At 46.9% G+C, this 12,732-nt stretch overlaps 2 protein-coding genes across 4 annotated transcripts; one reads left to right on the forward strand and one right to left on the reverse strand.

Moving 5' to 3' along the window:
- Positions 1–2,200: 2,200 nt before the first annotated feature.
- Positions 2,201–5,880, reverse strand: LOC116375896 (ubiquitin carboxyl-terminal hydrolase 37-like). Of its 3 annotated transcripts, XR_004211310.1 has the most exons (11): positions 5,774–5,880; positions 5,450–5,581; positions 4,782–4,920; positions 4,518–4,654; positions 4,253–4,346; positions 4,077–4,156; positions 3,652–3,789; positions 3,475–3,548; positions 2,997–3,082; positions 2,757–2,895; positions 2,429–2,541 (listed from the first exon to the last, which is right to left on the reverse strand). XR_004211310.1 is itself a non-coding variant. In XM_031834417.1 (10 exons), the coding sequence occupies exons 1-10, from the start codon at positions 5,866–5,868 to the stop codon at positions 2,436–2,438; spliced, it is 1,134 nt and encodes a 377-aa protein (XP_031690277.1). In that variant the 5' UTR covers positions 5,869–5,880; the 3' UTR covers positions 2,201–2,435. The 3 variants fall into 3 exon arrangements, 2 of the variants coding, with proteins under 2 accessions (XP_031690277.1, XP_031690278.1); XM_031834417.1 differs by lacking the exon at positions 2,997–3,082 and having other exon boundaries at positions 2,201–2,541; XM_031834418.1 differs by lacking the exon at positions 2,429–2,541 and having other exon boundaries at positions 2,772–2,895; positions 3,013–3,082.
- Positions 5,881–8,046: 2,166 nt separating this feature from the next.
- On the forward strand, positions 8,047–11,092 carry LOC116375898 (myosin heavy chain, embryonic smooth muscle isoform-like). Its single transcript, XM_031834420.1, has 5 exons — positions 8,047–8,447; positions 8,753–8,961; positions 9,245–9,353; positions 9,887–10,053; positions 10,160–11,092. Exons 2-5 carry the CDS (start codon positions 8,753–8,755, stop codon positions 10,314–10,316), a joined length of 642 nt encoding a protein of 213 aa, XP_031690280.1. The 5' UTR covers positions 8,047–8,447; the 3' UTR covers positions 10,317–11,092.
- Positions 11,093–12,732: the final 1,640 nt, after the last annotated feature.

Raw genomic sequence — 12,732 nt, forward strand, 5'->3', positions numbered from 1 at the left:
GCAACACATTGATGTCCTCTTAGTCTTTCCCACAGTAGTTGTAGGTCAAGACTGTCTCCAAACTGATATGTGATGTATGGTCTATGTTACATTGCCATTCATTGTTCCCTTACTTCATTGTATTTGTGGTTACATTAAAACCCTGAGGGAGTGCGTAGATAGACTGTGCACAGACACACAATATTGTTGTAATATTAACTATTTCCTCTTTTTACGCAACATGAATGAATGATAGAGATTGCCTCTTATACAGTGCATTCAGAACGTATTCACACCCCTTGACTTTTTCCACATGTTATGTTACAGCCTTATTCAAAATGGATCTAAAAAATCATCAATCTACACACAATACCCCATAATGACAAAGTGAAGACAGGTTTTTAGACATTGTAGCAAATGTATACAAAATAAAAACAGAAATACTTGTACATGATTGTACATGATTTGAAAAGGCACACAGCCATCTATATAAGGTCCCAGTTCACAGTGCATGTCAGAACAAAAACCAAACCATGAGGTTGAAGGAATTGTCCTCCATCATTCCTAAATGGAAGAAGTTTGGAACCCCAAAGACTCCTAGAGCTGGCCGCCTGACCAAACTGAGCTATCAGGAACCTGATGGTCACTATGACAGAGCTCCAGAGTTCCTCTGTGGAGATTAGAGAAACCTCCAGGACAACCATCTCTGCAGCACTCCACCAATCAGGTCTTTATGGTAGAGTGGCCAGACTGAAGCCACTTCTCAGTAAAAGGCACATGACAGCACGCTTGGAGTTTGCCAAAAGCCACCTAAAGACTCTCAGACTATGAGAATCAAGATTCTTGAACTCTTTGGCCTGAATGCCAAGCGCCATGTCTGGAGGAAACCTGGCACCATTTCTACGGTGAAGCATGGTGGTGGCAGCATCATGCTGTGGGGATGTTTTTCAGCAGCAGGGACTGGTAGACTAGTCAGAATCGAGGGAAAGATGAATGGCACAAAGCACAGAGAGATGCTTGATGAAAACCAGCTCCAGAGTGTTCAGGATCTCAGACTGGGGCGAAGGTTCACCTTCCAACAGGACAACGACCCTTAGCACACAGCCAAGACAACGCAGGTGTGGCTTGGGGACAAGTCTCTGAATGTCCTTGAGTGGCCCAGCCAGAGCCCGGACTTGAACCTGATTGAACATCTCTGGAGACCTGAAAATAGCTGTGCAGCGATGCTCCCCATCCAACCTGACAGAGCTTGAGAGGATCTGCAGAGAAGAATGAGAGAAACTCCCCAAATACAGATGTGCTAAGCTTATAGTGTCATACCCAAGAAAACTTGAGGCTGTAATCGCTGCCAAAGGTGCTTCAACAAAGTACTGAGTAAAGGGTCTGAATTCTTATGTATATGTGATAGTTTAGCTTTATGTTTCCTTGAAAAATTTGCAAAAAAATCTAAAAACCTGTTTTTGCTGTCATTATGGGGTAGATTGATGAGAAGAAGAAAAAAATAATTAATCCATTTTAGAATAAGGCTGTAACTTAACTAAATGTGGAACAAGTCAAGGGATCTGAATACTTTCTGAATGCACTGTAGGTACATTTATTCACTACCATGTACAGTAAAAGAACATTAATTGCACTCGGTCGGTGAGATGTTTTATATTTATATAATTGTAAACATACAGTAGATGGCCTAGAGTGGGTACATGCTTTGTGGTGTAGGCTGTTTCTTCTGGTGGTCTAGGGCAGCCTGGTGGTCTAGGGCAGCCTGATGTCCAGGTGGTCTAGGGCAGCCTGGTGTTCTGGTGGTCTAGGGCAGCCTGGTGTTCTGGTGGTCTAGGGCAGCTTGGTGTCCAGGTGGTTTAGGGCAGTGTGATGTCCTAATGGTCTAGGATAGTCTGATGGTGGTCTAGGGCAGCTTGATGGTGGTCTAGGATAGTCTGATGGTGGTGTAGGGCAGCTTGATGGTGGTGTAGGGAGGCTTGATGGTGGTCTAGGGCAGCTTGATGGTGGTGTAGGGCAGCTTGATGGTGGTCTAGGGCAGCTTGATGGTGGTCTAGGGCAGCTTGATGGTGGTCTAGGGCAGCTTGATGGTGGTATAGGGCAGCTTGATGGTGGAGTAGGGCAGCTTGATGGTGGTGTAGGGAGGCTTGATGGTGGTCTAGGGCAGCTTGATGGTGGTGTAGGGCAGCTTGATGGTGGTCTAAGGCAGTTGATGGTGGTCTAAGGCAGCTTGATGGTGGTGTAGGGCAGCTTGATGGTGGTGTAACGCAGCTTGATGGTGGTCTAGGGCAGCTTGATGGTGGTATAGGGCAGCTTGATGGTGGAGTAGGGCAGTCTGATGGGGGTGTAGGGCAGCTTGATGGTGGTCTAAGGCAGCTTGATGGTGGTCTAAGGCAGTTGATGGTGGTGTAGGGCAGCCTAATTCGATTAATCTGATGTTTCTTGGTGTGTGGTACGTGCTACTCCAGGTGGTCCCTGAGCGCTGTGCCTCTCCCTGAGTTTAATGATGGGTTCTCCTGGTGCTTCTCCTGGTAGTGAGGGGCCTGGTCTCCTTCACCTTCTCTACTTCAATGAGAAATGACAGGGAGATCTTACATGTACATACAATGTCTGAAAAATAACACATACAGAGGGATCACAGGTTAAAGGGATAACTCTTAATGCGTGGTCAAGGAATCATCTTTCTAGCTTTGGTAAACACTTTTTTTTTCTTGATAACTCATTGTCGTCATTGACTCCATTTGTGACATTCTTCTCAAATTTGTGGCCTAGAGCCTTACCTGCAGACATAGAACAGGATGTAGGCAGTCTGTGCAATCTCCTTCAGCACAGTGGCCTCATCTGTCCTCAAGACATGTGCGTCATCCAGGCAGAGCCACCCACTGCCACGGCTGTCCAAAACATCACTGATGTAGTGGCCTAGGGAACAAGGGAAACAAAATAGAGTGTACATTAAGCTTTCATAATTGTGTGTGCGTGCCTGCATACCTGCGTGCCTGCCTACCTGCATGCCTGCCTACCTGCATGCCTGCATACCTGTATACATGTTGTCTCCCAGATGTGAGATCACACTTGACAATTTGTAGATATTGTCTGGCTGGTGTCTCTGTAAGGAAACACATTTAATAATAGGATTGTTATTTTGTCGACAGGATAGGGGTGCCTTCTATAACTGCCTTATCTTGATCCGCCCACTATCTCAACTGGATCTAATTATCTGTTATTTATTTTTCTCTCTCTCTCTCTCTCTCTCTCTCTCTCTCTCCTCACCACAGCGGCTGCCTGCTGCTTTTTCTCACTGTCAGCTGGTTTCTCTAGCTGGTCAGAGGAATTTGAATCTGGTGGGGGTATATCAAATATAGTGTAAATACAAACCAGAAAGTGAAGTGGAAACCCATCAACAAATATACTCTTAACTTCAGCTTCCGACTTGCTTTCCTCAACAGTCCTGTTTCATGAGAGGGTGTTCTGCATGAAGTCAGTAACACAATGTCCTACCTGGTCTATCAAGGGTGCCTTTCGGGGAGTTTGCAGGTGTGTTGTCCATGTTGTTTCTACCCAGGGAGCTTGCCCTGTGTAAATTGATGGCATTGAAAATAAATATCTAGTGTGTGAAAATCATGGTGTGTGTTGGCTACTCAATGTGCAATGTCCCCAAACAGAGTGTAAACCAACCTGGCTCCATACTGGACATGGGCTGTCTTCCCACATACGGCTGGGAGGGTTATTTCTGCAGGGATGGACATGGGATCATCCAACTTCTCTGGCTCCCAGTAGCCTGCAGTAAATCGCTTGATATGAAGCATTAGGACCCTGCTCAGAGACAGACAGGCAGGCAGGCAGGCATTCACAAAGACAGACAGACAGACAGACAGACAGACAGACAGACAGACAGACAGACAGACAGACAGACAGACAGACAGACAGACAGACAGACAGACAGACAGACAGACAGACAGACAGACAGACAGACAGACAGACGACCAGGCAGGCATTCACACAGACAAAGGAATCAGTCTTGTACTCAATTAAATAACCCAGTTTGGTGAGTTAGATCAGGACTGTCAATTGAAATCTGAGATGATGATGGGGGGACTCACCGGGGCAGCGTGAGGAAGTGCCTAGTCACAGATGCTGTGCTGCCTGAGCACACCCTGCATGCACACTCTAACGCAGATGGCTAGGTGACAAAGGATAGCAATACAATTATGAACATTATGACATTAATGATAGTGTTCCTTGACATACTAACTCTTGGTTTAAGCTAAGTGCTGACCTTAAAGTAGAGGTCCAGGCTGTGTGTCAGGTAATGGCTCAGGCTCAGTGACAGGTGATTATAATCCTCCTGACCATACACTATAACTCCACAGCTTCAGAAGTACGGAGAGAAATGCATCAGCTATCCAACACAAACCTTTTGATCCCTCTACACACTATCTTAATGCTTTACCTCTGTATCCTGCATGTTATGCTGACATTAAACCTCCTCACAAATGTGATGAAGACATCAAGGTACACCGTATACAAATGACAGCTGTTACCTGGTGCAGGTACGGGAAGTCTTCAGCTTGAATTCTAACTGCTTCACGGGGCAGGTGTATGGCTCTGGTGAGCCCTTTAATGCCATACCCTCCTCCTTCAGCTGAAAGAGGAGGAGCAACACACATTCATGGGCATCCTAAGAGAAGAATGGGAAAGAAGCAGAAAATACATAAACAACTACAACTGAAACAGAGCTGAGGAAAAACACTGTCACGTGTCCCAGGTTTATTGTTAAGTGAGTCTTTTAGCAAATAATATCTTACCTGTTCATAGTCTTCCTCATAGTCCTCATTGACAACGGAAAGGCAGCGCTTGACTGTTTGAAGGATTTTCTTATTTTCCTTGTTCTTAGCATTAACAGTGCCTCCAGAAAGCCTGGCCTGATGTAACTTGGCAAAGCAGCTGTGGAGGGAGACAAAGAGCATGCATTCAGGTTTCAATCTCTCACCTTGGCCACAGATTAGCTCTGTGCTTCTACTTGAGCTTCTGGTCAAATATGATTCAACTCATTCCTGACTGTGACAGGAAATCATCTCTGGTGTTAATCAGAAGCTGAGTTGGGTTTGTTTTTATCTTAAAAATCATGAGACACTAAGAGTGTACGAAGGACAATATATATCCATCCATCCATCCATCCATCCATCCATCCATCCATACATAGACAGATAGATAGATAGATAGATAGATAGATAGATAGATAGATAGATAGATAGATAGATAGATAGATAGATGGATACATACAAACATACATGTGTCTTTGATGCCATTCCATTTGCTCCGTTTCAGACATCATTACAAGCCGTCCTCCCCTCAGCAGCCTCCACTGACACATACATCGAGGCGGAACTTGTGTACTGTAACTATAAGCGTCTAGGTGGGTGGGTCAGTGTGTGTACAGGTGGGACAGGAGGGTGAGAGCGAGGCTGTATACCATAGCAGTTTAGAGGAGGGGGAGGAAATCCAGATGTTCTGCTGTCTCAGGATGTCTCTGCAAAATGCTGGCAGCCCCAGCAGGCACTGCAGAGCAGAGTTCATGAAGCAGGTGTTGCCAATATTAGGCAACCTGTAGGAAAGAAGCCATCAGTTACACACTAATATCTGAACAGTGGACCAAAGGTAAACTAATGAATGGATTTGTAAGGCATGAACACAAGATAACTCTGAGTACCACACTGAATTATTTAAAACAAAAAGCAGATCTCATAGATAAGAGTAGGTTTGTGTGTGTGTGTGTGTAGATGTGTGTGTGTTTTACCCGAGGAGCTTGGTGTTGTCTTCGCCCTCGCCTGTGCAGCTCTGCTCCCCCAGCTGGGTGCTACTCTTGCTGACCAGGTTGGGGAGGCAAGCCATGGCTTCCCGAGACCTGACCAATGGCCTGGAGGAAGAGAGACAGGGTAGAGGCCTCAGTAGCAGTAGCTCAACACCAATCGGTCTGTTTGAACACTATTTTAATGTACAGGCATACATATATTCCTTACCATGTCATGGTGTGAGTGACCACTCTTATGTAGAGTTTAGTGAGATGAAGGTGGCTATTGTATACAGTACTTACCTCTCCAAGGAGACAGAGGAAGTCTTCAGGTCAATGGAGGCCTCTGCAGAGAGAGACCGAGAGACAGAGAGCGGTAAGAGAGAAGCTTTGTCAAAGATGAATTGAGACAAATAGCACCAAAAAATGGCACCCGTTTACAGACCTGCGATGCCAACAAATAGGGGTACCATTCTCTTTGTCTGTGGAACAACTGCCCCCACCTCTTTGACCTCAGCGCTCATAAGATCTCTGTAAAGACACACAGACATATGCATTAAGTTAGGTATATTATATTGTCTTTTTCATTTCAATCTAATGGTGTTGGTTGGCATGAAATTTGATATCAGGCTGCAGTACCTGGCAGTCTCACTGTCTTTGTTGGTCTCTCCATGGTGGTCCAGGGGGTTTGGAGAGGAGGACTGGGGGGCAGGGGAGGAGGAGGAAAACTGAGTTGAGACAGCCAGGGAAACAGAAGAAGCACTAAAAGGGGAGGAGGTCTGTGATCCTTCCAATGAAGAAGAAGAAGAAGAAGAAGAAGAGAGAGATGACATGTGGAGAGAGGAGAGGGAAGAGAGGCCGAAGAACTTGAAGAGAGTCGAAGGGGATCTGACAGGGGATCCAGGGGGTGAGGGGGGTGAGGGAGTGCAGATTGGTGTTCGGCCAGACAAGGGGTCGAGGGGCGTCAGAGATGTTGTAGACGGTTTCAAATGGAAAGAAGAGACAAAGGAAGATTCAAGTTGGTGGTGATCCTTTACGTTCTTCTTCTCCCGGTTTCTCCAAACTGACGCAGTTACCATGCCGGCATCCAATGACGTCAGTTTGGGTGGGATTGGGAACGGCGATGGACAGCGGCTCCCAATCCCGAGGCGAACTCTGCACTTCTTTTTCTGTTTGGAGAAACATTATATATGTTATGTTTGAACTAGCAGCAAATGTCACACCCAAACCACATGATCTGACCATAAAATAAAGAACTCGTCGCCCAATCATATTGAATTCTGTATCATAGGCTAACAAATAGCAAAAATACATGTTTATAAAAATAAAACCATTGTAAGCATACAGTTATACCCTCTGTCCCAAATCCTGCCATTTGGCACAAATAAATAGACAATGAAACAACTAGTAATAGCTGAAAAGAATAGAATATACTCTAAATTGTAACAGAATTAGACAAATTCTAGCCCAGAATAGACACATACCTTTTTACAGCAACACAAACATCCCATTTCAGTGTATTTGTAGACTGTGCCTTATTTGACAGAACTTCAAAATATGTTGCCCATTTCACATTGTGATGTCATAAACCAAATTATGATGCGCCTATCTACGCGTTACCAGCATAAATAGTAAACAAATCTCACACACACCAAAATGTTGAAAAATTATTTACAAAATTAATTGATCGTTTATTCAGAGTTATTCCTATTTCATAAAATATACAAAATAACTAGATTCTTGCCAATACACCTGTTTTTTATTGAGAAAACATTGGGTTATCTTTCTCCCACGCTCCCTGGGCCACTGACGTGTGATTGTATGGGATATGGGAAGAGACTAGGACATTCAAAGTAACGTTACTGTCTATCAGAATCAAAACAACTTTTATTGGCCAAGTGGCCTACATTCACACATTCACAGAATTTGACTCGATGAATTGGTGCTGCCATTAATAGACAAACGTAAAGACACATTTACAGCCTATACAATATACAGTAAACATAAAACATATTTATTAGCTTCTATCTTCTTAAGATACTTTAGAGTAACATTTTATTATTGTCACGTTCTGACCTTAGTTCCTTTGTTTTGTCTTTTGTTTTAGTATGGTCAGGGCGTGAGTTGGGTGGGTTGTCTGTGTTAGTTTTTCTATGTATTTCTATTTCTGTATTTGGCCTGATATTGTTCTCAATCAGAGGCAGCTGTCAATCGTTGTCCCTGATTGAGAACCATATTTAGGTAGCCTGTTTTCCTTTGTGTTTTGTGGGTGGTTATTTTCAGTCTTTGTGTGTCTGCACCAGACAGAACTGTTTCGGTTATCACTTTGTTGTTTTGTATTTTGAAGTGTTCTTTCATCATTAAACAAGATGAACACTTACCACGCTGTGCTTTGGTCCTCTCCTCCTTCCACCTACGAGGAGAATCGTTACAATTATGGAATGTAAAATGCCTATTCCACTTCAGTTGACTCTGGTCTGATACAGATCGAACATAGCTTTGCAATGGCTGTTAGGAGGACCTTTGAAAAGGAGAGCTGCACACTCTAGCGCAGACTCAGTCATTTAATAACCTAATATCCAACCTTTCCGACCGACAAGCTGTCTTCATCAGCGTATACTGTTAGGAGCACCTTAACACAGATGGATCTATTAATCTCTGACCGTACCTCATTGAAAAGGTGCCACTCTGCCTAGTGACTGTAAACTAAACAAAAATACTAACGTTAGTACATTTGTTGTATATTTGCTGTTCTGTAAACCCAGTTGGTCACTACCACACCAGTCACAACTGTCAACAGATCATTACATAAATGCAAAGCATCATTTGTTCTCGCAGAGTAGATTGTAGATCCTACTACCACCAGGGAACAATCCATTATTCAGCCCTACCATAAAAAATACTCTTATCTCTCTCACTTTCCCCTCTCTCCTTCATTCCCTGTTTTCCTCTCTCCACCTCTCTCTTCCCCCTCTCCTCCCCCAGATGGACACCCTGACCCTGGAGCTTGTGGCAGAGCGCAACATGACCCAGAAGAGTGAGAATGCGCGCCAGCAGCTGGAGAGGCAGAACAAGGACTTGCGGGCCAAGCTGGGCGAGCTGGAGGGCTCCGTGAAGAGCCGGTTCAAGGCCTCCATCACCGCCCTGGAGGCCAAGATACTGCAGCTGGAGGAGCAGCTGGAGCAGGAGGCTAAGTGAGAAACACAGCAACTCTCTTATAACAACTCCATACCTTATTAGACAAGGTGAAATAGGAGACCAAGACTCAGGAGGAGTTCATGAGGGCCTTAGAACAAGCTCAGCCCGTTGGAAGAGAGGTTCTTGAATGTGATCTAAATGTTAATGTGATCAATGTAATGAGTCAAAAGCAATCTTAAGAGATGTACTTGAAGATCTATGACTGACAGCCTTTGTTACAGTGCGGTTCCTGTGGTGCTCTAACTGTCCTATGACCTCATTCCTCTGTCCTCCTATCAGGGAGCGAGCAGCGGCCAATAAGCTTGTGAGACGGACAGCGAAGAAGCTGAAGGAGGTGTGCATGCAGGTGGAGGACGAGCGCCGCCATTCCGACCAGTACAAGGAACAGGTGAGGAGCTTGTCACTGAAGTTTGGACGTCCCAGATATTAAAGCTACAGTATGTAACTTTTTGGGAGACTTAACCAAATTAACATAGACATTTGAGTTATAGATATTTAATTCTCATTGAAAACAAGTCTAAGAAGCGATAGATCTGTTCTAAGTGCTCCATTTCTATGCTTTGCGTTCTTAAGTTTAGTTTTTGCGTCTTTTACTTTCGGTTTTGTACAACAGCTGAAAATATATAGATTTTTGGTTATGGATTCTCTACACAATGACTGCTTGTTTTGACACAAACAGAAATGAGGTGAATTCTGCAGAGTCCATTTTTAAGATGTTCCACAGCTAAAGAAGGATTTCTATCCAATTCAGTACAACTTGCAAAGGTGGGCCAGGATTGGATAGGTGTGAAGATTTAGGATTGGAGTCTTTCCTACAGTAGGTTAATTCCAGTAACCACTGGACCATAGGACTGCTGAGTATTGTAAGTATTAGTATTGACTGTTCATCATTGTTGTCTGTTGTGATCTTGGCTGGGTCAGATGGAGAAGGCCAACTCTCGCATGAAGCAGCTGAAGAGGCAGCTTGAGGAGGCTGAGGAGGAGGCCACACGTGCCAACGCCTACCGCAGGAAGCTGCAGAGGGAGCTGGACGATGCCACTGAGGCCACTCTCAGCCGTGAGGTCAACACACTCAAGAGCCGCCTCAGGTATTTAGAGCCCCCGCACACACACACACACAAACAGCTGTGTATATTGGCCAAATTGAGGGTCCTCTTTACTAATACCTCTCCTGGCCCCCTCTGTCCCCTGCAGGCGTGGAGGCCCCGTCAGTTTCTCCTCCAGCCGCTCAGGCAGGCGTCAGCTGCAGGTGGAGGGAACATCGCTCGACCTCCTATCCGACGATGAGGTGGAAAACAAGACCACGGACGCCAATGCCAACGAGACGCCAGCAGATCCCCAACCAGAGTAGACGAGCTCCCTCCAGCCCACACGCAGCATGGCCTCTGCCCCCACAAACCTTACCCCTGTCCTCCTAACCCCAGACACCAGCAGTGGACCCCACTACTCTGCCTTACCCCTCTATGGCAAGCTGCAGGGCCAAGCAAATCCATCATCTCCTCTATATGAATATACCGCACATCAAGCCTTGGATTCGTTTTTAACATCAATTGCAGATAAAAGTGCATTTAAATTGCATAGGCGTCTGAGTGTGCATAGGCACTCGAAAACAAATAGCAGGAGTTTACCATAATTATGTTAAGCTACTTCCCTGGAACAGCCATTAGAATCAAACAGCCCTCTAGCTAGAATTAACCACTGTCATTTCAGCTGGTTTACTGGCACACAGGTGGACGACTGCACACAAGTCGGTAAAAACATGTGTCTTTCATGATTGTACAGTATTGGACCAGGAAATGTAAAACAAAGCACAGCATAAGCGAGGGAATTATTTTTAAATGGTAGCCTAAATGATGATCCCACCAAATGTTTTCATCAAAACCACCACTGTCATAGAGATACTGCAATCCACTTAGTGGATAAAAATAACTGTGAATAAATCTTTGGTAGCAGGTTTGTAGTAAATTAGATTGTACCACGCCATGTTGCCTCAGCATTCCCCCTATATATATGACCAGCAAAAGACCCTGTTAACTTTACCAATATAACCTTGTCCAATAACCCACCATTTTATATTTGACATATCAATCTACTTTAAGTGGTGTACGTTAATGTGTGGAATTAGGTTTGTCAGACTTGGAACAAAGGCCCTTTTTTTAGAAAGACAGCCCAAATGTGTGCTTGACTGTCACACCCTGACCATAGTTTGCTTTGTATGTTTCTATATTTTGTTTGGTCAGGGTGTGATCTGAGTGGGCATTCTATGTTGGATGTCTTGTTTGTCTGTTTCTGTGTTTGGGCCTGATATGGTTCTCAATCAGAGGCAGGTGTTAGTCATTGTCTCTGATTGGGAACCATATTTAGGTAGCCTGTTTGGTGTTGGGTTTTGTGGGTGATTGTTCCTGTCTTTGTGTTGGTTACACCAGACAGGGCTGTTTTCGGTTTTTCACATTTCTTGTTAGGAGGTAGGAGACCTGCTCCGACTTCCTGTGCTTACCGGAGAGCGAGAGAGACCGGGCAGGCACCGTGTTATGCTGTGGAGCGCACGCTGTCTCCAGTGCGGGTGCATAGCCCGGTGCGGTATATACCAGCTAATCTTATCGGCCGGGCTAGAGTGGGCATCGAGCCAGGTAAGGTTGGGCAGGCTCGGTGCTCAAGAGCTCCAGTGCACCTGCACGGTCCGGTCTATCCAGTGCCACCTACACGCACCAACCCTCCGGTGGCAGCCCCCCGCACCAGGCTTCCTGTGCGTGTCCAGAGCCCAGTACTCCCTGTTTCTCCTCCCCGCACTCGCCCTGAGGTGCGTGTCCTCGGCCCAGTACCACCAGTGCCGGCACCACGCATCAGGCCGATAGTGCGTCCCGCCTGTCCAGCGCTGCTAGAGCCTTCCTCCTCTCCAGCGCAGCCGGAGTCTCCCGCCTATCCGGCGCTGCCAGAGCTCCCGCCCCTCAGTCCAGAGGCGCCAGAGCCCCTCAGTCCAGAGGAGCCAGAGCCCCTCAGTCCAGCGCTGCCAGAGCCTTCCTCTCCAGTGTTGCCAGAGCCTTCCTCTCCAGCGTTGCCAGAGCTGCCCGTCTGCCCAGTGCCGCCTGAGCTACCCGTCTGCCCAGCGCCATCAGAGTTGCCAGTCTGCCCAGCGCTGCCTGAGCTACCCGTCTGCCCAGCGCCATCAGAGTCGCCAGTCTGCCCAGCGCCGCCTGAGCTACCCGTCTGCCCAGCGCCGCCTGAGCTACCCGTCTGCCCAGCGACATCAGAGTCGCCAGTCTGCCCAGTGCCCGCCTGAGCTACCCGTCTGCTCAGCAACATCAGAGTCGCCAGTCTGCCCAGCGTCGCCTGAGCCACCCGTCTGCCCAGTGCCGCCAGTGCCGCCAGTCTGCAAGGAGCCGCCAGTGCCGCCAGTCTGCAAGGAGCCGCCAGTGCCGGCAGTCTGCAAGGAGCCGCCAGTGCCGCCAGTCTGCAAGGAGCCACCAGTGCTGCCAGTCTGCAAGGAGCCGCCAGTCTGCTAGCAGCCGCCAGTGCCGCCAGTCTGCAAGGTGCCGCCAGTGCCGCCAGTCTGCAAGGAGCCGCCAGTCTGCAAGGAGCCGCCAGTGCCGCCAGTCTGCAAGGAGCCGCCAGTGCCGCCATTCTGCAAGGAGCCGCCAGTGCCGCCAGTCTGCAAGGTGCCGCCAGTGCCGCCAGTCTGCAAGGAGCCGCCAGTGCCGCCAGTCTGCAAGGAGCCGCCAGTGCCGCCAGTCTGCAAGGAGCCGCCAGTGCCGCCATTCTGCAAGGAG

The sequence above is a fragment of the Oncorhynchus kisutch genome, linkage group LG10 (genome assembly GCF_002021735.2).
Source record: "Oncorhynchus kisutch isolate 150728-3 linkage group LG10, Okis_V2, whole genome shotgun sequence".
Classification (NCBI taxonomy): Eukaryota; Metazoa; Chordata; class Actinopteri; order Salmoniformes; family Salmonidae; genus Oncorhynchus; species Oncorhynchus kisutch.

What these genes read in the sequence shown, in the direction of transcription:
- LOC116375896 (XM_031834417.1), bottom strand. Translation starts at nt 5,868, where the DNA reads ATGGCTTGCCTCCCCAACCTGGTCAGCAAGAGTAGCACCCAGCTGGGG. An exon ending in ATGAGGAAGACTATGAACAG is followed by an intron (nt 4,655 to 4,781) that starts GTAAGATATTAT and finishes TTCTTCTCTTAG; the next exon opens with GATGCCCATGAATGTGTGTT. An exon ending in AGGCACCCTTGATAGACCAG is followed by an intron (nt 2,896 to 3,474) that starts GTAGGACATTGT and finishes CTTGTTCCCTAG; the next exon opens with GCCACTACATCAGTGATGTT.
- LOC116375898 (XM_031834420.1), top strand. Translation starts at nt 8,753, where the DNA reads ATGGACACCCTGACCCTGGAGCTTGTGGCAGAGCGCAACATGACCCAG. An exon ending in CCGACCAGTACAAGGAACAG is followed by an intron (nt 9,354 to 9,886) that starts GTGAGGAGCTTG and finishes TGGCTGGGTCAG; the next exon opens with ATGGAGAAGGCCAACTCTCG. An exon ending in ACACTCAAGAGCCGCCTCAG is followed by an intron (nt 10,054 to 10,159) that starts GTATTTAGAGCC and finishes TGTCCCCTGCAG; the next exon opens with GCGTGGAGGCCCCGTCAGTT.